Source organism: Rousettus aegyptiacus, unplaced genomic scaffold, assembly GCF_014176215.1.
Source record: "Rousettus aegyptiacus isolate mRouAeg1 unplaced genomic scaffold, mRouAeg1.p scaffold_m13_p_18, whole genome shotgun sequence".
Classification (NCBI taxonomy): domain Eukaryota; kingdom Metazoa; phylum Chordata; class Mammalia; order Chiroptera; family Pteropodidae; genus Rousettus; species Rousettus aegyptiacus.
Window position 1 is genome coordinate 20,727,933 of NW_023416293.1, and position 24,909 is coordinate 20,752,841.

Consider the following 24,909-nt stretch of genomic DNA (forward strand, 5'->3'; position numbering starts at 1 on the left):
GAGGGCGAATACTCACAGGCAAGATGCCGTCCTTGGGCTTTTGAAAAACCTGCAACCAGAGGGGCCTTTGGACTAGTTTCCAAAAGTTCATTTGGAAATTTTTAGAGAAATTTGAAACCAGAAATTAAAACACAGTACCAGTAAGATGTTGAAATTAAAGAGAAAGCAACTGTTATATCCACGTTGGGCACTCTCTCTTTCTTTAGGCTAGCGAGGTGCTTGCCACCTTTTGAAAACTGGCTCTTCAAGAGGTAATTCTTTTTAAGGCATAATTGAGGGGAAAAAGTGAAGCATAAATTCTTCTCCCTCTCACTCTGCCAGATCCCATTGTTCCTAAAATCTCAGGTCCACACGGTCCCCCCTGTCCCCACTAGTGTGTACCTCGTCACCTACCAGATGACGCCAAGGAACTGGGTCGTGGCCAGCTAGCTCCTGCTGGACCAGGAACTTGGTCGCGTCCAGCGGGGGCAGGAACTTCTCCTTGGGTGGCACTCCACTACCGCCTATCGAGAGTTCCAGCGTGAAGCTCTTCTGAGACAGGCACCTAACAACGCGCCTCTCCATTTTCTGTGTCTTAGAAACTTGGAACAAAGAGGTAGTCATTGTTTGGGTTTTGTTTTTTCAAAAAACTAAATATCCAGTACGCCTAAGGAATCTTACCGGAAACTTGCTGGAGAACCTCGCCCAGATCCCAGTACCTTCCTCCGTTCTGGTCGCTGCGAACATTTCAGGTCAAACAAACACATCAACATGTGATAGAAGTTTTCTCCCTGGGTCAAGGGCCAGGACCCAGACAGCCACCGAGAACTTCGCCTAAGCTCCTCCTCTGTTGAAGGTGCTGAAGCGTGGGCTTTTCTATGCGGGCTGCATTTTGCTCAACAGCTGTGTCTGTGTCCAACTTAAAAAAAAAAAAATCCCATAGCCAGGACCTAACTCATTCCTCCAGCTGCTTCCAGTCCGCCTCCAGCTGCTTTCAATCCGCCTGCAAGAGCTTGAAGAGGACCCTTATGCAGGGCCACGTGATACCAGGCCTCTCCAACCCTCCCCTCCCCCACAGCCCTCCCTAGTCAGGAGGAGGTCATTTCCATATGGATGGAAATGGGATGGCCACCTGCTTGCTGGTCAGAGAAAGTCGCTGTCCCTTGCTCGTGACAGTTAAGAATTTGCCTTTGCTAAATTAAGATTTACAATGCAGTGTGCTGGTTGGTGCTCGCAACGGCGTGGTCCTGTGGAGCTCTGGGCAGAAATAGCCTCATGTGAGGATATTATAATACCATGGGAATGAAGTAAATTAAATATCGATTCACCTTACCCTGAAACATGCTGCTGTTTTTCTCAGTAACAAATAGGTATTCGATAAAGATTGAATACTTTGTCCAAATAAAGAGATGGAACTGGTGTTAAAATCCGGGCAGTTCTCAAAGAGTATTTTACTCTGCAGTTTTCCAATATAGTTTGTCATATTTCTATAGTTCCAGAAATGTGGGTCGGGCAATAATTATCATGCTCAAGATCTTTATTTAAAAGGTAATAAAACTGAGGGCCCCAGAAATTACTTAACAGGCCCAAAACCAACCAGAGAGGGACCCAGTTTTTCTTCTTCCCAAAGGTGCTTCGCCCCATCATGTTTCTGTCATGCACCAGTGATGGTTTTAGCGACCATCGTCCCCACATAGCAAACAACACTGCTATCGACGTCGGCCTTCTCCTCACCGCACCTCCAGGAGCACAGTGGTCCCTCCGTCTTATTCAGACCCATCCCTGTCCTGAGAATAAGTAGGACAATTTGCATCCTCTTCATTGTTAGTGGAGGTACCATGACTTTCAGGGGTCATCCCTGGTACCCTTCCATGCAGAGACATTTGACATTTGAAGAATCTTTAGTCAAATGGTAATGATGTAAAGGAAAGTGACCAAAGTTCTCCAGGTTTATTGAGGGACAGAAAAACAAATAGTTGTCTAGTCTTGCTTTTTATATACCTATTAAAAATCCTCTCCATTTTTAAAAAATTTGCCTTTCCTGTTGCCTAGGAAGCAGGGACAATGGTTCCTGAGCTCACTTTGAGGCTTCGAATCCACAGGAAAGTGAGGCAACTTGGCTTCAGTAGTTAGAAAGGGATTTCTTAGTAGCTTTTTAGACCCTAGGGTCACTCCTCCATGGAAATGTCCTTCCCTGACTCTGCCTAGGACCAGTGGGGCAGTGACTTCAGGTGTTGGCGTGCAGTTAGGGGCCTGGAAGAGCTTCCACGAAGACACAGTTGCCTTGGGACCCCTTTCTTTTCCTTTCCTTTCTCGACTCCCCATATATTAAACACTCCCTCAAGCTCTGGGCTTTCAAAATGTCTTTCTTATTGCTCAAGAAGAAAGAATTATATATATACTTCACACCAATTTTGTGATATTTTTCTTCGGTGGTTATCCACATTTTATTCCAGAAAAAATAATCATTACTACCATTTCTTGATTCTGTAGTTAGAATAGCTCATGCTTTGCTGTAGTAAGAAATATACCCTAACATTCAATGATGAAACATTAAAAAAAAAAAATGCTTGGTTTTCACCCACATCACCATCCATTGCACGTTGGGAGGCCCTGTTTGGCTCTACTCCAGAAGAAATCCAGGACACGTGTTACTTTACGCTTAGAACTGCCATCTCAAAATCATGTTTCCACAAGTTCAAATGAGAAAACAGGTGGAAAAGGCACACTTGCTCTTAAGGTTCTTAGACGTAAAATACTTAAACCAACACCTGCTGAACATCTCTTCTTCTTCCATTGATGAGCATCCATCAAATGACCTGACTTATAGAGAGTCGCCTGTCATTAGTAAGCACCAGTTTTCTTGACCACAATGATTATAATTTTCCAAGCAATCAGTATATTCTTTATTGGTTTTTCATTTTAATATTCCACACACAAAAAAGGAGTGTAGGTTCTGGGCGATGTACCACTTGGGTCTGAACTCTGGATCTGCCACCTACTAGCTGTGTGACCTTTTGCCAATGAATACATCTTTCTCCCTGTCTCAGTCACCTCATGTTAAAATAAACATATCTATCTTATGGGACTGTGAGCATCAAATGAATTAGTTAACATGTGTAAAAAGACAGGACGGCGGCTCGCACACACTGCTCAGTGAGTGTAAGACGCTGTTTCCACATTTCGTAGATGAAGAGCATGAGGATCAGGAAGGAAACAGAGTCTGTGAAAAAACAAGGTCACGCTGGACAATGGACGTGGCTCGTCAGTCGCAAACCTCTTTCTCATTGCTCATACCTTTCGTTGGAACAGGGAGGAGACACACTTAGGAAGTGTACTTGACACTGTGCTAATCACGACTTATACTTTCTCAATGATTTCTTCTGAAAAAGAGAACGAAAGTTCAGAGAAACAAATAATATGCCCTGGACTGCGTAGCTGGTGGGATTTGGACCTCTGTTTATACAACAACAAAAATCCCATGCTCATTCCATTGTAACAGAATGTGTGCCATTCTTGAATTTTAAATAAAAAATGTCAGGTGGGAAATCTTGTCTCAGGGCAAACATTTTCTGAAACATCCCTCTAGCAGTCTCTTCGCTGTGGTTCTTAAACGGCCAGACTCTGCACCCGCCTGCCCCACCGCCGTGTAGCTCTGGAAAGTTCACACCAAAATGGAGAACACACCCTCTGTTCCTCCGAATGTGCAGAATATTTCTTCCCTACTCCCCAAACACCATCATGGATGACCTCTTTATAAATAAACCATGGCAACCCAGAGTGAGTGTGAGCAGGCTGCCTCCAGGTCCTTTGGGATGTCGGGGTAAATTATTTAAGGTCCTGCCTCACAGCTCCCACGATACGCTGTCATAATCCCTTTTCATGCGTCAACATTGCAGGAGTTTGTGCCTTAACCGTAAGTATGAAAAAGGATGTTCTTCTACTAAGTATACCTTAGACACCAGAAAGTAGCAAGGAAAAATAAGCCTAATATAGGCCTGGAGAACAATATGGAAACTGGGTTGGAGGAAGCAGTAGGTCTTGATGAGCTCAGCCAAAGAGGGAGTTCCAAGCCCATTTTACTCGGATCCTGAGCAAATTCTTGCTTTCTGCACCTCTTGTATGAATTGTGATGTACTCCTGAAGATACCTGACCATAGGCCTGGGGGCCTTCTAAGACATCTCCATTTTTAGAGTCCTTGAGGCTGAAAGGAGAATACAGCACCAGTCAATCACCATGACCTAATAATCTGGTACCTTGGGGATTTTCCCAGCCCAGCCCCAGCCAAATTATCCCAAAACTTAGTGGCTTAAAACAACAATATTCATTAAAATATTTATTATCTTAAAACATTTGTTATATCACATACTTTATGTAGGTCAAGAATTCAAGAGCTGGGTGGTTCTAGCTTGGGGTCTTTCATAAGGCTGCAGTCAAGATGGCTCGCTCACATGGCTGGAAAGTCGGTACTGGCTGTTGACAGGTGCCCTCAGTTCTTTGCCATATGGACCTCTTCGTAAATGCTATTTGAATGTCCTCACAACATGGCAGCTGGCTCCCCTACAAACAACTGATCTAGAAAGAGAGTAAGGTAAGAGTCTCATTCTCTATTGCCCACACCCCCAGTTTTATTGAGATATAATTGACATATAACATTGTGTAAGTTTAAGGTATACAATGTGATGATTTGATATACATGTATATTGCAAAATGATTACTACAATGAGTTAACAGCCATCACACAGTTACCATGTTTTGGTGTGTGTGGTGAGGACTTTTAAGATCTATTCTCTTGGCACCTTCCAAGTACACAGTGTCATGCTGATAACTACAGTCGCCATGCTATACATGAGATACCCAGAACTTATTCACCCACAACTGGAACTTTGAACCCTTTAATCGCCTCTACCCACATCCTCCACTCTGCCACTCTCGGCAGCCACCAGTCTCTGTTTCTATGAGTTTGCTTGTTTGAGATTCCACATGTAAGCGAGATCATACAGTATTTTATGACCCAGCCTCAGAAGTCACACTGCCATTTCCACACAATCGTATTGTTTATACAAGTGATCCCTATTCCATTTGGGAAAGAATTCAGGGCAAGAATCCAGGAGGCAGGGGGCATCAAGGCCATCCTGAAAACTGGCTACCACAAGAGTTATTTTCTTGAGCTTCTGTTTCCTCTTCTGTAAAAACGGAGATAATTATTTTGACTTCACAGCAATATACTCATTGATTCATTCGCCCACTCAAAATTTTTTTATTAGATACCTACCCTATAACAGCCACTGTGGTAGGTGCTGAGGATGCAATGAAGAGCAAATACCAGTTGTTGTAGTTACATAGTTGTTTGTCTTCATGGAACTGACAAGACGGACGATGATAAATATGCAAGTAAAAAGTAAGATCACAAGTGTGATATGTAATGAAGATAGTGAATTAGGGCTTGGAAGTTGGTATCCTCACTGGAACTATATTCTAGCTACTAATTCTTGGCCTAAACCCCTCTCCCTATCCAATCACACATAATGACTGCCCACTGGACTTCAGAACTAGGAATGGATATAGAAAGAGAAACGGGCCATTCGAAAAACATTCACGACTCTCCATTTAAGACCTTTCACGGCCTGAAATTCCAGCCTTTGTGTCACTCCCCCAAAGCAGCCCTTTGATCTGGCTCAGTGAGTCTCACTTTTCTGCAAACGTATTCTGTGCACCCCTTCTCTAAGCTTCGATCACATAAAGTCCCCACCTCTTATCCCATGTCACACTTCCCATTCAAACTCAGTCGGGTTCCAAATCCTAAAAATGTCTCAAAGAGGGGTCATTCCTTTTCTCCAGGAATATTTGCTACAGGTACAACTCATTTTATAGCAATATCATCACACGTTTATATTTTTTTGTGTATGTGCATAAATACGAATGGCTGTCACATTCCTTGACATTGTAGAGGGCACAGAGGTCACTAAGACAGCACCCACCCTCACTGTAGTGGCCACACTTGATCGTTTTTTTCGTTCCTGTTTTCTGCATTAGTCGGGACATTTGGTGTTAGATCTAATCCAGTCTAAGACAAAAACGTACCTGTCAAATGCCCTATAAGGAATGGTATCCCAAATGATTTACATCACAGAATGGAGTAAACCTTAAAGCTTCCAAAGAAGGTTGTCAAGTTGTTTTCCCCTCTTTTAGCCCCTTTTCTGTGAATTGACTTTTTATATATTTTTGTGGCTAGCAAATTATTAAAATTCCTACTATGGTTTAACATATTAGCTTCAAAATCTTACCATGAAATGTGAGGTTCTTCACTTTTTTCAAAACACAATGTTCAATGAAACATTGTTTGAACACTGAAAAAATATTCTAAAAGTCATTAAGGAATTAATAAATCATGACATGCAGGAAATAATTTAGTAAATCATGACATACATTCATAAATTTTAACTTTAATTACAGAGAGTAAAGTTAACTTTTACCAGAAAAAGATGTTCAAATCAGGTGGATTAAAAAATTTAGTTGCGGAAGTCCTATTTTTAAAAAATGCAGAAAACAAAACTTCATAAAAAATAAAATACCTACCAACCTGATATAGGAAGGGAATAAGGGGACAGTAATAATCCAAAGAATTCTGAAGTTGGTCCATAACTTTAGAATTTTTTAAGTGGGAATGTATTTGTGCCCTACTTCTGTAATTAAAATAAAAAATATAATGCCTAAGAGGTTTTTTATTTTTGTTTTTTATTGTAGACTTAAAGGTGCTTGGAATGGCTCTTCAGACATTAAGCAATGTGGAAAAGCTGCCCTCTTGTGGAGCTTTTGGAATAGTCTTTAAATGGTTATTCATAAATCAAAGAATTTATTGTTTGGTTCACAGAATTTTGGAGTTGCAGTTTCTGAGTTACATACAGGTCAACTCCTCATGTGTCCTGTGAGAAAAAAAGACCACAAAGGTTCAGTGGGTTACCCAAAGTCGCCTAAAGTTTAAGGTGAGTCAGAATTACAGATCGAGTCTTCCGAATCCTAAGGGAATTCTTCCAATTATCCTTCTGCCTCCCCTAAACCACGGGTCAGCAGGTGTTAAACACCAAACCGTGTTTAGAAAGACTTCGGGTGCTACACGACCTACAGTGCCCGACAGCTGCAAGTCATTTAATGAGAATGAGGAACGCCGAGCGTGCGGCTGGACCTTGCTGGGGGCTGAGGAACAAAGGTGAAAAACACTTCCGTTGTGTAGTGGATTGTAAAATTTATTATAATTGACACGTTTAGTAACAGCATTGCCCTCAGGCCACATCTAGTCATTAAACTAACACCAAGTTATCAGCAACAGGGCCAGCTGCTGGAGCGGGGCACGGGCAGGGGGGAGAGCACTCCCAACCACAGGACGGAGGAGGGCTGGAAGCGGGGTTAGAGCAGCGACCCTGAGGAAAACAACAGCCCCCCCCCAACCACAGGGCGACGCCAGAGGAGTCTGAAGGGACCGCAGCAACAAACCCAATGCAGTTAGACTCCGGAGCGGGCTCTGCTGCGCCCGCCGCTGACCAGCGAGCAGGAGCGGCAGGCCCGCTTCCAGGCCTGAAGACCGGCCACTTGTGGCTCCTGTGCTGTGTCAATGGAGATGGCACTGAATCAGAAACTATGAGGCGAAAACAGGGAAAAGCACTGCCGAAGACAGAAGATACAGAACCGAACTCAGGTGCTGGAAATACCAGAAAAGGAATTTAAAGCAGTCATGGTTAACATGTTCTAGTGGAAGAGGCGGATAACACGCGTGAGCAGATGGGAGAATGTCAGTAGAGGAATGGAAACTGTAAGAGCAAAATAGAAATACTAGAAATGAAAAAAAAAAACAATAATAGCAGAGAGGAAGAACCAATGACAGACTGGTAAACGTGAAAACGGGTCAAGAGAAATTACCCGAACTGAAAAACGGAACGGAAAGCGAACAGCACTTAGAGCTGTGGGCAGTTTGAGCTCCCGGCGCGGTGCACTGGACTCCCCGGGGAGAGGCAGTCGGGAGCTACGGGAGAAAACGGGCCTGGGCACCACCCCCCCCAGCATCTTCGCGTTGCCCCTTCTTCTCCGCAGCTGAGCTTCGTGTCCTTTGAGATCAGAGGCTGTCGGTGCCGGCTGCCCAGAGAGTAAACTCCCAGGCTTTGGGAAGCGAGGATACTTGATTTTGAGCATGAGGTGCAGGGTTTGTGGTGTCTAACTGCTGCATTTCATCCTAAGGTACACATTGTGACATTCTGAAAAAATGTGTCTTAAAGTTGATGGAGTGTTGATATAATGGATTTTTTCCTTTCAATGGTACATAAAATAACAGAGCTTCTCACAATCAATTACATCTTCAATTTGATAAATTATAAAAAAATTATTGTATAACAGAAAATAGAAAAAAACACACAAAACAGCTAAATGGCTTAAATTATTATAAGGCTAATAGCTTACCTCATGCCATGGGTAGCTTGATGCGCTATTAAGACAAACCCTGTCATAGCACACACTACCCAGGTCACCAAACAAGCCTTCGCCAGCCACTCCGGAATACCCCGAAGGACATGTGCTTTGTCCTAATCGGTGCTCTCCCCTCCTCTAGAGTAATCACTATCCTAAATTTTACTTATCACTTTTTTGTATATCTCTATTATTTTATCACCAAGCGTGCGTTCCTACGTGATCCAGTTTAGTTTTGTCATTTTTTAACATGGACTTTCCCTCCGCCCGTCCTTACAAATGACCCGTTGAAAATCCTCGGGCATTTAGCGTGTAGCTTCTCAGTGTGGACTGAGCAGCGCACAGCCTGGTGCTACCTGCCCACGAGCTCCTGCCCTGTCTCCTGCACTTTGCCAGCAGACGCCCAGGATCACACGCAGCTCGCCCACCGGCCGGACGGTAGAGGGCGCTGGCTTCTTCCTCCAGGCGTAGCAAGTCTGGGCGTCTGTCTACTGTTGTGGTATTAGCAGCGGCTGATCCTGAAAGTTGAAATCCATTAATCCACTGGAGTTGTAAAACAACGAGATTATCAGTTTTCTTTTTCATTATTAGAACACTAAAAAGATGTTTTTCTTCTTCATCTGTTGTTTGGTTACCCAGTGGTACAGTTCAGAGGAAAGACAGGAAGATGCTTGGTATTTCTCCTTTGTTTTCTGAATGAGTTGGTACTCATATCACCCTGAAGGCAGCTGATTATCTCTAATACCTTTATAATGGGTTTCCTTAAATTGCAATTATCCTTTTTCAAGATCGAATTTTCCAGTTTGCAGGAGGCTCTTCAAGTAAGCCCCTAAATCACTTTGAAATCATATACTAGCCTGTGACACGTACTGTTTTAAAAGATATTGCAGGCTTATCTTTTACACTTCCTGCCAGGCTATTTTTTCAAGAAGCTCTAGTTTTATTTAGTAAAAAAAAAAAAAAAAAATGGTGTTTTAAGATTATAAACTGAGTAGGAATGCTCCTTAGTACTGGATTAGTCACTTTTTTTCTAGGTCTCTACTGTGCATATATACATGTAGTGCACACATGTACACACATACAGTGCACGCATTCACATAGTCTACATATTGTTTCTATTAGCATTTCCGATTCAAATTCGCAACTACAGGAACTTATAATTAACCTGTTTTGTATTCTGTATCTCCTTTTTCCCACATCAAGAATCCTGGTCCTCAACTGGGGATGTTAAGATATTCTGTATTCATTTATTCTAATCCACCTTATACACACAAGTCCTAAAATAACGAAACTATCAGACTACCACCAGCTAACAGAAAGTTCCTGATACGCTTTTTTTGTTGTACTACCTGTCACATGGACATATAGCCAGTGCATACCATACTCCCTCTCTCTTAACTCGAATTTTTAATTGTAGAAGCAACTATAAGTTTAATGCCTACCATCGGTCTAGTCCTCTGGCTATTTTGTCTTGCTGTTGGCTGTCTTGCTTGGATCAATAATCTTAGGTATGAGAGTACACTTTAGAGATAGTCTTACATCTTAGCCTTAAATCTTCTATTTCTAAAATTATAGTTGTCTTTTTCCTCAGACTCTGATTATCTGTATATTGGACATTCCATTCTGATCTTCAATATTTGTCACCTCCTAATCTTTTTGTCCCATTTTTTTTATTTTTACCTATTTCGTTTAAGGAATTATTTGTAGTTCAGCCTTCATTTCTGAAATACTTATTTTTAATGCTTCCTTGAGTTTACCTTTTTTCTGAGGTTTTCCAATTCTACATTTCCTTTACCTGTATCATTTTAATAATACAGGTAAAGGAAATGTAGCACTTTTAGCACATTTTCAAACAAACTAGTTTTGACCCAACAGAAATTTGGAAATTTCTGGTAGATTTTTGTGATCCAAAAAGATGTTATTCTGTTTTTTTTTTTTTAATATTCTGTAATTGTGTAAGAGATTAACCTAAATTTTTTTCTGTGGTTTCCTTTGAAGTAAAATTAATTTTCTTAAAGAAGGAAGCAGGGTCTATGGGAGATTCTGGAATTTAAGTTTTTTGAGTGTTCAAAACGGTATTCGCTGAGCTTACTCGGCGGCTGTTCCTCCCCCCGCTTCTGTTTTAACGCTGTTCCTTCGGCTCTATTGTCTCTCTCGGGCTTGATTTTGGTTAACTCCCAGCAGTTTCTCTTTTGTGGGGGACCCGTCCTAGGAGCGAGCCTCGGTAACCGGTTTCAGCAGTTCATTCTCGACCCTTCAGCCCTCCGGACGTTCCCGCAGGCCGCGGCGCTCGCGCACCAGCGGAGCGGGCAGAGCCTGTTTCGAGCGCCGGTTCCGACGTGGCCGGCCGTGTGCCTCGGTGGCTGTTCTCGAGTTCCCTCTCGGCTCCACCAGATGTCCTGCTCCTTCGCTCTGCCCCTGAAGGGATGCCGGTGCCATCCTGTGCTCTTGCGGCTGTTGGTGGCTTGCCTTCGCCTCCGCATGTTTTGGGATCTAAGGACATCCTGTAACCTACACTTGTATTAATGTTCATAGGTTATTGATTTGCTATCCAGTTATGAGGAATCGATTCAAAAATGCCAGTGCTGCTGCCATCGTCTCCTTCTTCCACACTAATGTTAAATACTTTCGGCCAACCCCGTTTCAGCCTTGCTTCCGGAGGAACACGCATGACATCTCCAGGTAATGAACCCGCTTGAACTTCTACCTCCTGTGGCTCCTGCCACTGCAGAAGTGGCCTATGCGGTATCACTTGGCACTTAACACCTGTCTCCTTGCCTGATGCCTCTTCTGTTAACCTTTATGGATTTACAGTATGTTTTATTCCTTTTCTGTCATTTTAAATGGGTAAGAAGATAAACATTTGTAGACAATGTTTGATTCATTCTTAATTTGTTCCCTAGCAGGAAACATTCACAGAAAATTCTTGTTTGCTTTGGATTTGGTCTTTTCCAGATTGCTTTTTATTTTTTTCCTTTTTAAATTTCTATGTTGTTTCTTACAATGTTCTTTTGTTCCATTCTGATGTCTTTATCCAAGACTCCTCTATTAAGTCTCATTTAAAGTTAAAGCACTCTGGGTCCCTTCGTCTTCTGTAACCATTCTGTACTGCAGGTGGGGTCTTCGCGGCCTCCCTCCCGAGCGGCCTCCCTCCCGAGCGTCACGTGCACAGCGGGTTCCCCCCAGGCGTCTGCCTAGTTCTCTGTACCGTGTACATATTACAGACGTTGCCACTTTAGCATCTTACATCACACCCAGGTCACTCGTTTTAAACATATGTTAAGGACCTTTTCGCCCATGCGTCAATAAAGACTTATTTCCAAAAGGCTCTTTTGAAGTTTACGGATGTTAATGATATAAGAAGTACTTCCTTTCACACAAGGCTAAAAGCAACTTCCTTTCACTGTCGGTCTGCACCCCATCTTTAGAGGTAGCAGAGCTCTGTCCCGGTTGTGCGACAGTCTCTGAGGCTCCCAACTCCCCCACCTGTCCCAGCAACTTTCTTTTCAATTCAAGCCTGAAAGACAGGAAAGGCAGGTGGAAAAATGTAAAGAAATACAATGATTTCCCCTAGGATAAAAGGATTACAGATTGTGGTTTTCCATTTACCATCCTTATATTTGACAATGTTACAGAAATCTTTTGAGTAAAGTTTTATAAATTCCGGGAAACTTGCCCAATTAACATTAAAATTTCTCAAATTGTTAAAAATAAAATTTCTCTAGTTAGCTCCTTATGAAAATATAAAAAGCTAAACATAAGAAATGATTACACAGTTGTAATATACAAAATGTACTGTTTAAAAAACAGCATAAATCCAAGAACAAATCTTTCAGACTGGTAACTGTCTCACGGCCAAACCAGACTTCAAGCGGACAGAAGTCTCCCGCAGGTGAGCACCCCACAGCTGACCATGTTTACTGGAATACTGCTCTCTGAACATGCATGCATCCAGGTTTGTTAAATATGTCTTCTTCTGTTTCTGGAGTGAGCTGGATATTATCTTTGACTGGAGACAGGGGATCTGGCTTCTTACAGGAAGAAAGCTTTTCAGAATCTCTGCGAAACAGAATAGAATAATATGAACTTGGCGCTTTTAGGGTAGTGATTGTTAGAGAACAAGCTACCTGGGTAAAATAGAGGTATATAAAGAAGATAAGGCCCTTTATTGTATAATTTGCCTCGATTCATTAAATGCACATTCAGGTTCTCCTCTGAAGATGCCCAGTAAAATTTGAGTTTTGCTTTGAAGTGTCTCTTCCTGCTTTCTAAATTATCTTTCAGAGTAGGTGCCAGGTTACTACTGCATATATACTGGCTAAGGTAGAACATGCTAATGAAGAAATTTTGGTCCTTTTCTCCTCAGCGTCCTTCTCCAGTCTGGCTAAGAACCAACCTAAGTGAAGCACGAACAAATGTTTGAAGCCCTTTTACTCCTCCTGTGGGTTTTGTTTGTTTCTTTGTTTTGTTGGAAGGGGGTACTTGTATTCTCCACTTCCACATACTTAGACTTAAAAATAAAAAGCTAGTCTCACTTAAGAACATTCTTGATGAAGTAGTAAAAATCATTAATTTTGCTAAATCTTAACTCTCTCAATTTCTTAATATTCTGTGACAAAAAAGAGCCACACACAATGCACTTCTGTTGGACACTGACTTTGGTCGCACGCTGAAGCATAATTATCTAGAGTAAGAGCACATGTAACACTATGGCTATTCAATTTAGGGGTTTGGCAAAGGGCTTCTCTAAAATGAACAAAGAAAAAAATTTTAATCCTTTCTTCAATTAAAAAAAGTTAATTAATTAAATTTAATTAAAAAAAAAACAAAAATAAATAAAGAAAACAATTAACAGTATTTGTTGCCAATGATAAAATTCAAACTTTCAAGTGAAAATGAGAATTTCGGAAAACATATCTGTCACTGGACAGCTTCCTACTGCTCAGACTTTGGTGCTTTTTTAAATACTGTATAATGAAATGCGTCACTATTTGAAAGATAGGCCCGTTTTCCAAATGACCAATCACAATGTTACAAGGTTAAAGGTTGTCCAACACACAGAAACCAAAATATTTTGGGCCCTCAATAATTTTTAAGAGTATAAAGAGTTCCTGAAGGCAAAAAGTTTGAGAACTGCTGCTATATGGTTTAATTCTATACTTTACACAATGTAAAATAAAAAAATAATTGCCCAGCACTTACTTATTTACAAAGGGTTCCCACTCATCATTTCATTTGATTGTGACATTTCTAAAGATAATTTTTCTGTTTTTTACTTTTATTCTTAGCATATTCGCTTTATTAAGAATAGGAAAATAATTTAATCATAAATTGATGCTACTCTGTAGTTAATTTTACAGTTTAACAGAAGGAAGTATTGTAGTTCAAAAAAATGTAGACATAGAGGGTTGATCAATCCATTTAAAACAATGTTTGCCACAAAGATTAGAAATCTTGCAAATTCATCATCTTAATACTTTTCGCTATTTTGGATATGATAATTCAGGGAAACAAACTGCTTTAAATCCAGCAGTACGAGACAGCATTACTTCCAAACCCCCATATCTAAAATGACTTTATTCTCATTATAACCCTGAGATAAAAAAGCTGAGACATTTAAGTCCAGAAAAATTAATTTGCTAAACAACACAGACCCCGAGAGCCAGACAGACCCAAGCTTTTTCGGTTTGCCATCTTTTCGCTAACAGAGGGTATAGAAACTGGAGTTAAATATACTTACGAGTCGGCTAATGGAGAAAGAGGAATATAGTTCTCAAAAAGAAAATAATTCGTATGGAAATAGAAATAGCTGGGAGAAAAACTGAAATTACAGAAATAATGTATCTTACTTTAGAATAAGTAACAAGGGAACTCACTTTTTAAATCCAAAATTTTTCCAGAGCTCATTGATTTTTATCTGTAATCCTGGCTCGTTCTCAGCGTTATGATGCTTTCTCTTCGGCACACTTGCTGGCTTCTTGCTTAGTCCACTGACTCTGGCAGGTGCTAGAGGTTTGATCTTGGTTGTAGAAAGACTGTCCATAGAACTAGATTTATACAGCCCAGGTACCTGAAGTTTAAACACCCGTTTTAATACCATTCTGTTAAAGCAATTTCTTTTAGTTAATTTCAAACAATTCTTTATACTCTGGAACAGAAAAATAACCTGCAAGCAATGTGTAAAAATGTGCTACTTATAAACATCTACTACAAACGTTATAATTTTAATAGGTAATGTATGTACGTGGCACTAAATTCAGGAGTTATAACCCAGAGAGGAAAGTGGTTTCCTCTTACTCCCTCTGGGATATCCCCGTCTGGATCCATTCACAGCTGGTACCTCCTCCCTGCTGGATGCCGGAAACCCTGGGCAGACTGAACCTGCTCTCACACACATACCAACGACGAAGTCTAATGCTTTTCCACCTGAACTAAGCACTGAATGTGCCCTCGACTGTAACTTTCGCAGTAGGTGTGACAGCAAAACTAGCCTTCCTTTTCCTTCTTCCCATTTTCATGGATAGAAGATTTGTTCCTACCACAGATCTTAGCGATCTCTGTATACGATTTTTTTGTCTTTCCTCATAAGCCAAGAACTTTCACCTTTTCACTTGAAGCACTTTACCGCTTCTCTTTGGCATATCTGAATTGTAAAAGAATCGCTACTCTTGTGCTTTGGGGTCATTATTAAGTAAAATAAGGGTCACTTGAACACCAGCTATACCATGACAGTGGATCTGCTATGTGAGATGGCTACTAAGTGACTAACGGGTGGGTAGTATATATAGTGTGAATATACTGGGCAAAGGGAGGATTCACGTCCCAGGCATGAGATTTCACCATGCTACTCAGAACACAGGACGCAATTTAAAACTTGTGAATTGTTTATTTCTGTAATTTTCCATGTAATATTCTCAGACCATAGATGACAAAGGGTAATTGAAACTACAAAAAGTGAAACCGTGGATAAGGATTGCTGCACGCACGCACAGACGCACAGACACACACACACACACACACACACACACACACACACACACACACACCTAGCACCATAATACACTGTTGTGTACTTCGCTTTTCTCACTTATCTTAATTCTACTTAACAATGTATCTTGGAGATTTTTCCATTTCACATAGAACTGAATTGTTTTGTATAGGTTGCCCGTTCTTCACTGTGTTAATGTGCCATAATTTACTTAAACAGATTTCTATTGACATTTAGGTTACTACTGAAGGGTTGATTCTTGTATAAAATATTGGGTCACTAAAGTGTGTTTTTTTTTTTAGAACAGTAACGATGAGGTATATTAAAACAAGGCTTTAAAACTGATGAATCTGGCAGATGGTGCATAAAAAATGAAGAGGTTCACACATGCAAGATGAAATCCTGAATTAGGGTGTTGGTGACAAGAAAAAGGGAGAGAGTAAAAAACAAGACAAAGAAAGAAACCCTGGAACTGTACGGGCACAGCTGCTTGGTTGTTTCACTTTACCTCTCCGGAAGGAGGACTGAGGTGGTTTGCAGTTATGAAGAATAAGGACAATCCTAAGATTTTGAAACTAAATAAGAGAATAATATAATTTTATATAACGTAAAAACGTTCTGAGATGAACTGGTTAGAGGTAAAAAAGAGGATAAATATTGGGGAGCAAAGAGGAAGATTCATCTGGAGACTTTTCATTAAAACAGAAGTGACAGTTAAAACCGTAACAATGCAAATCTCTGACAGCAATAATAACAGTACTAAAAAGGTGATGGTTCAGCTGTCTAGAAATAACCTTTTGGGAAAGTACTTTCTACATCTCTAGTTCTATCCATCACTAGAAATAATTTTATTATCTTTCCAGACTTGTTGCTATGATTACTAAAACACAGACCTGTGTGCATGAGCATTTTTAAGTGTTAAGGCAAACAAAAACACCATGTTATATATACTGTTTACTAACATGTTTTTCCTTTTCATTTAAAATAATATGGACACTTTTCCAAGACAGGATACGTTTGAAAAGCCTTTTCTAACTCAAAGATTTAAAAATAGTCTCATGTTTACTATTTTACATTTGTATCTTTAATATATTTGGAATTTATATTTATATAGTATGAGATGGGGATCTTCTTTGAAATGGATATGCAGACTATTTATATTTTAAAAAGGTTTTTATGCTTTTAAAAATAAACATAAGAAAAATAATTTATGTTCACTGTAGAAAAACATGAGAAAACAAAGAAAAAAAAAATCACCTTTATTCCTACCAACTGAGATCCAAAAACAAAAATGTATTTAAGAATTCACTTTTATTTTTATTAAAATTATTTCCAATGTTTCATTATTGTAACCAATGTAGGAGTAAATGTTCTCATACTTAAAACTCTCACTATTTCCTTAGGCTCAAGTTCTAGAATACATTTACTGGATTGAATTATTTGAACTCTTTCAAATTGCTTTTCAGAAATGGTAGAGCAATTCATACATTGTACCATTATGTGATTATTCATCTCACTGTACTTTTATAAAAATGAGCACAATTAAAAATGTATTTTAGAAATCTGAGGTAATAAATTAACTTTATTTCAATTTGCATTATTTGATTACTAATGATGTTGAACATGGTTTTCTACATTAATCGAACATTTACACTTTTTCTTTTGTGATCTCTGTTCATAACCCTTGCCCATTAAGTTAGGAATTAGTGTTTTCATATTGATGGGCGAGAACACTTAATATATAAAATATACTTTAACTTATGAACTTTCACTATGCAGTCACATGAATATTTATAAATTTTGATGTAAAAGAAAAAGGCTAAAAGGCCTTTTGGGGACATACATTAAAGCTTTAAATCGTACATTCCTTCAGACTGGTAAAACCAACCCATGAAATTCATCCCTGTGAAATAATCAAGAATATGTATTCAAAAATTTACCCACAAGATACTGGCTGCAGTACTGGTCTGCTAAAGCAAAATATTTTTAGGGTAAAAGGCGAACATTAGAGGAATAGCTAAACCCATGCAATGGCATATTATAGTTACATGTCATATAACTATAATATAGTTATATAGATTGCGCTTATGACACTGTTCCCTAGGATTATAACAAAGCTAAAAATTCCTATTGCATAGTGACATCATGGCTGTCGTAACATCACAGCACGAGGCGTTACTCATGTGCTTGTGATGATGCTGGTGTGAACAGACGCTGGCAGTCGTGTAAAAGTATAGCACATACAGTACATAACACTTGATGATGATAATGAACACTTATGTTACTGGTTTATGTATTCATCGCACTATAATTTTTGTTCTTTTAAAGTGTTCTCTTTAAATGGTATGCTGTGTCACGCTGGCAGCAGCCTCATATCTGTTTACTGCGTCTCTGGATCGCATCACTTCTCTTGAGCTTGATTTAATCTCGTGTTTTGTGCAGTAACGTGCTGTACAGGTTTGTAGCCTACAAGCCACAGGCCAGACCACGTAGCCTAGGTGTGCGGCAGGCTGTACCACCTAGATCTGTGTGAGTGCCGCTGTGATGTCTGCACGACAAAACCACCCGATGATGCGTGTCAGGCTACGCATCCCCACTGTGAGGCAGCACATGTCTGTCTAGTCATTCTAAGTAATACTAAGTAAATATATGGGAAAGATCTTTATACTGAAAGAGAAATAGCAGGTTTCACAACTTAAACACCTACAATCACACACAAACGTGGTCCTAGAAGGACTGAAAGTAGACATTTTTGTGTAAATAAAAATATAAGCATTTTAATTTTGCTCATACTTCTCATTTTCTAGTAATAAGAATGAATGGCTTCCGAAATGAAAAAAAAATAAATAAATGTTTTACCTTGTTCCTTAGGAGTGTATCTTTTTTCAAAGAATGAGATAAATGTAGCTTGGATTTCTGATAACCTTGATTATCAAGTGACTTAAAATTACAATCAGATTCCTAGTTCCACCAGATCAAAAAATAAAATAAAATTAGACTTTATACTATGAAATTTTAATGACAATTAACCAGTATTCAACAAAATGTAAAACAAGTAAAATGAGAAGATCAATGTAAAAAAATGTTAATTTCTCAGAAAAGAAAGTATACAACACTTGGAATAGAATAAAAGAAAATAAATCTCACGTAAAAAGAATGAAGTTTGCCAGTTTCACTTAAAGTTAAACTGAAGAAACTAGTAAGATATTTCAGCTGGAGAATTACATAAAACATATATTAAAACGGAAGGCTTTTCTGAATCGTTTCAGGACCTGCCAAAAGGCTAGCTCAGATAAGACAAGCCTGCTATAATTATCACTGCAAGCATGGCTAAGTTTTTATAAATTACTAAGCAACAAAAAGTTGAGCCAGGATAGTCCTACATCTCTTAATCGTGTAATAGTGTTCAACATAAAGAGAAAAAAGGCAACTACTTTCAAGAAGTAGAGCAGTAGAGTATCGGATGCAGTTACCTTTAGCTATGACTTTAAGACCTTCCCTCTACACCCCAATCCCATCATGTCAGATCTGTCTACAGAGGGAATAATCTGGATTCCCACCAAGGTTAAAAGGACAATGAATAGACATTTAGAAAATTTTACATTTCTGTATTTTTCAGTATATATTTTTAAATATTTATCTTGGGATTCTACACGGTATTATATATTTTTTAAAAAGAAAAATACTCCATTAACTTGGATTGTAACTTATAGAAACTCTAATATTCTTCACTCATAGCTAACGGTAGTGGTAACCCTGGACTAAACCATTTATTAAAATAAAGACCATGAGTAAGATCCTAAACACACAGAATATATGGTTTGTGCATTTCACAGTGAACCACCAATGGAATTGTCCAATAAAAAAATATTTTCTTCAGAACCATACAGTAAAAACTGATATTCAAAATGAAGCCCCAATGCACTGTGGCTTCTGAAACATTTTCTGAATCAGAGACAGATTACATAGTTTTTATGTTAACTGTTAGTGTCGCAGTTCTTTAAGAATAATTTATTTATCCTAATAGGAATATACTACACCGGGAAGCAAGGGATGATTTAATGAGTGCTTTTTAGTTTGCATTTTTGGCGAGGGGAGGAGATTCATGCTTCTATAACGGATTAGTACAAAAAATGGTTAGCCCAGAAGAGAGAAGCGCGGAATTCTGTCAGCACGACAGGCCCACGGCCTGTGAGCTGGGAAGGCTTCTTAGTAAAGCATGGCTAAGTGCTTAAAAAGTTAAGCAGGAAGATGTCTGCTGGAAAAGGAAAAAGAACGCCCCAAAGGAGCTCAGCAGACTTAACAGTACCCTCACCAGTAGACGACGTTTTTAGGAAAGGTATCCAAGCAGCAGCAGCTGTGGTGACACCCAGACAGAGCCGAGAAAATGCAACACAAAATGAAAAATAAGAAAGACGACACGGAAACGGAGGCGCAGGGGCCCCACAGACCCGGCGGGGGAGCCGAGGGCGAAGCGAGTGAAAGCGAAAAGCAAAGCGAAGCCTCCAAGGGGCCCACGGGCGTGGCAGGGCGTGGCCCACGACTTGAAAACACCTCATGGAACAGACTTCGGATCGGAATGTATTAAGTGACCTCAGCTTTTTCCAAGTCCAAGTGATGTTTACATGTGTCCGACTTAGCTTTTCAGTTCGAGTGCAACTCTTTTCCTTTGGGCACTTGAATAAAATATCTTCCTTTTGATAAATATAAGTTATACTGATTTATTAGATGCTGCTCAATATTCAGGATTACCAGACATCAAAAGTCTGTTAAATATCACAGAGTTGTTCTTACAACTCGGTAACTGTAGTTGGTAGATATAAAATGAAGTATGTTATACTGGTGAATCTGAGAGAACTCAGATTTTAAAAAAGCTACTATGCCACCACGTCATCAAAAAATATTATGTCATTGGGTCTTACGAACAGTACTTATTTGGGAGTTTAAGTCAGAATAAGAATATTTTATAAATAAAAAATGATTAGGATGCTTTTATTAATTTAAAACAAAATAACATAAAATCATTTGTATTATTATTTTGTTTTGTTATAAAGGGAAAGTTTAGCAATAAGAGTACATGAAAATACATTTCTGAAGTACTAAACTGTAAGATGGACAGTATTACATTAACAGCCATTTCCTTACAAGGTTGCAAATGCCATCTCAGTGCAAGAGGCTACTAAAGATTTAAATATGAAATTTATAACAACTTTTCCTTTCACAACTTATCATTCTGCTTAGGTCTTACCTGTTCCGCAACTTGAGACACCTATCAATAGAACATGCAGTGATTCAAGAAATAAAGTTAGGTTAAATGTGCAAGATAAAAGATACAGAGAGGTCCTTCAGATGAATAAAATGTGAACTTTCTAAGATCTAGAATGAAAAATTAAGATAGCCAATTATTTAAAGTAAGCAAACTTTTCTCAATTATATGATAAACACCTTATTTCCCTTTACATGTGAATTTGAAAACAAAGGCTTCATAGTATGACTTACCTCCGAATCAGAATCCTTATTACAAAGCTGAGAAAGTTTTGATGCATTTAAGTTGCATGGTGATAATTCTATGTTTTCCTGAGACTGCGAAGACAAATCCACTTTGTGCAAGGGATGAGCTTCATCACCTGACGCATCACTCTTTACCTGAGACACATCAGATACCGCCTGAGAGCTGGAGGAATCACCCTTCCAATGGAACTGCTGCAGTGCAGTGCTTGGGGAGGGGCTCGGAGTTCTTGAAAATTCTCCGAGACTTCCAGGCCAACTGAAACAACTTCTTAGGGTTCCCAAGGTAGGTGGTGAAATGGTCCTTGTGAATTTGCTGGATTTGCTGGTCTTAAAAGCCTGAGAGTCTTCATCAGCAACCACAGGTACAGTCTCTGGAATCGGATCACTTGAATTATGTGCTACATTCTCATCAACCAGCTCCTTGCCATCTAGACGGTCGGATTCATTTGGACTGGACTCCTTATCTGTGACAGCAGTTTCATCTAAAGGTTGGTTTTCTGCTTTCTTTGATACACAGTCCATAGAATCCAGAGAATTGCAAAAAAACCTAACAGGAAAAAAAAACAAAATAAAACGGAAAGAATGCACAAGTATTTTAGAGTTTTCTCACAAGGTGATAAGATTCAGAATATGGCCCAGTTTCTTTAAAAAGTCTCATAAATACATAATTTCATAAAGGCAAGGTAGATCTTGAAAGTTCAATTTTGATTATGCCAACATTCACAAATTTAGAAATTTATACAATGAAATTTTAAGGTTCTCTAAAAGCAGTCATCTAACATACATGTATTTGGAGCTTGCGCATTTTGTCTATACCTGATTATCACATAGTCTCCCTCCCAAGCTTTTTAACTCCCAAACAGGCTCTAAGTTCCTTGAGGACAGGTACTCTGTCCCACACCTCTGTATCCTCCAAAGTACCTAAAATAATAGCTAACACATGGCTGATAACCAAATAAATACGTGAAAAGATATGGAAATAAGTGGCAGAAAGGATCGTCTTATACTTCGTAGAAAGCAAAATGAAAAAAAAAAAAAAAAAAAGGCCATTTGACCCTTATCCTAGCTTAATTCCTAGCAGCAAACCACCTGGGGACTTGTAATAGTATTCTAACAGTTTTTTCTATACCTTATAAGCATCCACACTATTTTAAATAATGAGGTTAAGACTTTCAAATAAAGCATTAAATTCTATATTACTAAAGAGGTATTATTTAACCAGCATAGCAGCTTTTAAAAATCACTTAAAATATTGTAATACAAAGAGAAAAAGATCAGTATCATTATTGGAGAGGATACATTCAAGAAGAATTTAGGTTTAAAAAGGAAATTCTAGAGTACATGATCAGATACATATGAAACTTAAAGAGAATTTACCGCTCCAATAAGCATTATTGAATTCAAGTCCAAGATTGACTAAAGTTCAAGTCCAAAACATTTACTAAATGCTGGAGAGTAAAAAGCCTCTCGATCCTTTCATCAAATTCCCTGCGGGGGTGTGTGGGTACAGGGTCAGGAGGAAGCAGCACGTGGCAGGGAGGTCTGAGGGGGTTTGCTCACGGAGCAGACAACATCGGCTCCTAGTTTAATTGTGATTCATTTTTAAGTAAACGACAGTCCTTGTGATATCCACATAGTGCTTCATGTATTATTTCACGGGTAAAGAGAAGTGACAGAGCCCGAGACTATAAAATCAATAAGCTAAAGAACAGAATTAAAACCAGAACCCCTCCCAGTTCATGGCTGTTTCTCTTCCCAATTAGCCTATGGTATTACTTAACTGATACTGATATTTCTAGATGTCAAAAGATAAAATGGCATGTTTCTAAACTATCTCCATAATAAAGATAAAGATTTAAAACAGACGTCCAAAAGCAGACAGGCTGGACAGGACCCTGTGCACATTTAATACCTCCTGCTGTGTTATAAAGAACGGGCCAGTAAGGAGCCCTGCGTGTACATTCGAGCCGGGCACTGTGCCGGGCGCTTGATGTACGTAGCTGCTACCAGTTTAGGAATAGCCTTGTGTATCTGATCACCCATGGTTTACAAAGAAACAGGGTCAGGAAGTCAAATGGTAGGTGAACGATCACACAGCTAATGAGATGACAGTGAGAACTCAAGTCCGGGCCTACCAAGCGGGCTGCTCCTTCCCCTCCAGCACGTCGGCGGTGACTGCTCCTGTCACCAACGCAAACCATACAGCCCTGGGACAGTTTCTTGATCTCTCTGAGCCTTGATCTCTCTCCCCCAAATAAGAACATTATACCAACCCTGAACACCTCCTAATACTGTTGTAAGGAATAAGAGAATATATAAAAGAATTTTGAAAACCGGCTAAGAAAACTAATTTAATATTATCTAGTTATTAATAAATGTTGCTATATAATTCGGATCAGAAAAGTTACACCCATTATTCCATAGGGAGCAGCAGATAGAGAAAAAGATTATTTCTCTAAGTAGTTAACGCACTCTCTGGACTACGTATTAGTGAAACACCTAACTGAACTATATAAAGAAACTACGTACAGCTCCGCATGGAGACCCGTAAGCTTCTACAATGGCTAAAAGGCAAGTCCTGCAGAGACACACAAACACGATTCTCGTTAGTTGTCTCCAAACAGTTAAACGCTCAGAGGCAGAAAAGGAAAATTCTAGTTTCACCCAAATGTAAAATTAAATACAAGTTCCAAAAATTTCTCCAAGTGAAAATGCAACTTTCTAAAACTTATTCATCAGTATATATCATCCAGAACCATCTTTTCCATCTTCTCCAATCTACTTTTCATCATTCCACTACTTAATAAGCACCTTTAATGAGGGAGACTAGCAAAGGAAGCCCCAAAACGATCATTTAATTGCACTGTGAATGCCTCCTTGAGAAGACTTGATGGGAGAAGGGCGTTAGTATCATCTACGGCGGTGTCTAGGGATCACCAGAGGTTCACTCTGTCATCGCCAACCACCACCATCGTGGTTAGACAGAAGTGGATGCAGCCTGGTTTACTAAAGTCGAAACGTAAAAAAACATTCGCCCTAAGTCTTTTGGTAGAATACAGGGCTGATAAATTGTCTCCTTTTTAGTACTGTATCATGCCAAAATAACTTCTGACACTTGAAATTCCTGTTTCTGGTCATGGTACCACCATCCAGACAATAAAACAAGAGCCTTTCGTTGATGTTTGTCGACAGGCACAGTTTCAGGCAGTTTGTTTATAGCAATAATTTAACCCCTGCAAAGACCCTGTGGTTGTTTAAATTGTTAGCCCATTTTTTAAAAAGAGAAAACCAAAGCACCCAGAAGGTACTTGCCCAAATCGAACATCTCATGAGTAAACCAGAGAGGATTCAGATTCAGGTGGTCTAACCCCAGGGTCCAAATTCCTAACCCTGATGTTACACTGGCTCTTTGAACTCATCACCACCCGCAGGGGCCATGGCAAAGGTCTAACCGATCTTCCTGCTCCACTCTGGCCCTGTAAACCCATTCTTCAGTGTGCTCAGAGTAGTCTATTTAAACCAGGAATTGAGTCGTACCCCTCCTGTGATTAAAGCCCTCTAAACATTTCCGGAACGTCACCTCTAAAGGCTAACAGTTCCTCAGCTAGGTTCACTAGCTTTCCACGAACTGGCCTGTTTATTTCTGCTCCCTCATTGACCATTTCCAGACTCCTTTCAGCAGTCGTGACAACAGCTGCGATCACGGCAAGCGGCAGCTCCGTGGCCCATGCTGTTTGACTGCAGGAAGGCGCAAGGCTCATTCTCGGTCTGTTTCGCTCCACGCGTCATCTGAGCCCAGGTAACACCTACACTCGGCCCTTCCCTCTCACCTTTCCAACCACTGACTCAGCATTAGACGCCCCGTTAAGGTCCTCAAAACGCTTCATGCAGGTTTTATCATTGTGCTTAACACACTGCATGAAAAGCTTTTGCTTATGGGCCTGTTTTTCCAATTACACTACAAGCTCCTCAA

The 24,909-nt window shown here is 39.7% G+C and overlaps 1 protein-coding gene across 3 annotated transcripts in view; it reads right to left on the reverse strand.

Moving 5' to 3' along the window:
• Positions 1 to 7,209: 7,209 nt before the first annotated feature.
• Positions 7,210 to 24,909, reverse strand: part of EXO1 (exonuclease 1) — a 36,507-nt gene continuing 18,807 nt past the window's right edge. For 2 of the 3 annotated variants that reach the window (XM_016166733.2, XM_036235628.1), the window contains 4 exons: positions 20,925 to 21,483; positions 18,285 to 18,386; positions 14,314 to 14,507; positions 7,210 to 12,496 (listed from right to left, as the gene is read on the reverse strand). In XM_016166733.2, the coding sequence (XP_016022219.2) occupies positions 12,355 to 12,496; positions 14,314 to 14,507; positions 18,285 to 18,386; positions 20,925 to 21,483 (997 nt within the window). In that variant the 3' untranslated portion in view covers positions 7,210 to 12,354. The remainder of the gene's footprint in view (positions 12,497 to 14,313; positions 14,508 to 18,284; positions 18,387 to 20,924; positions 21,484 to 24,909) is intronic. The other variant, XM_016166734.2, reaches the window with a different exon arrangement.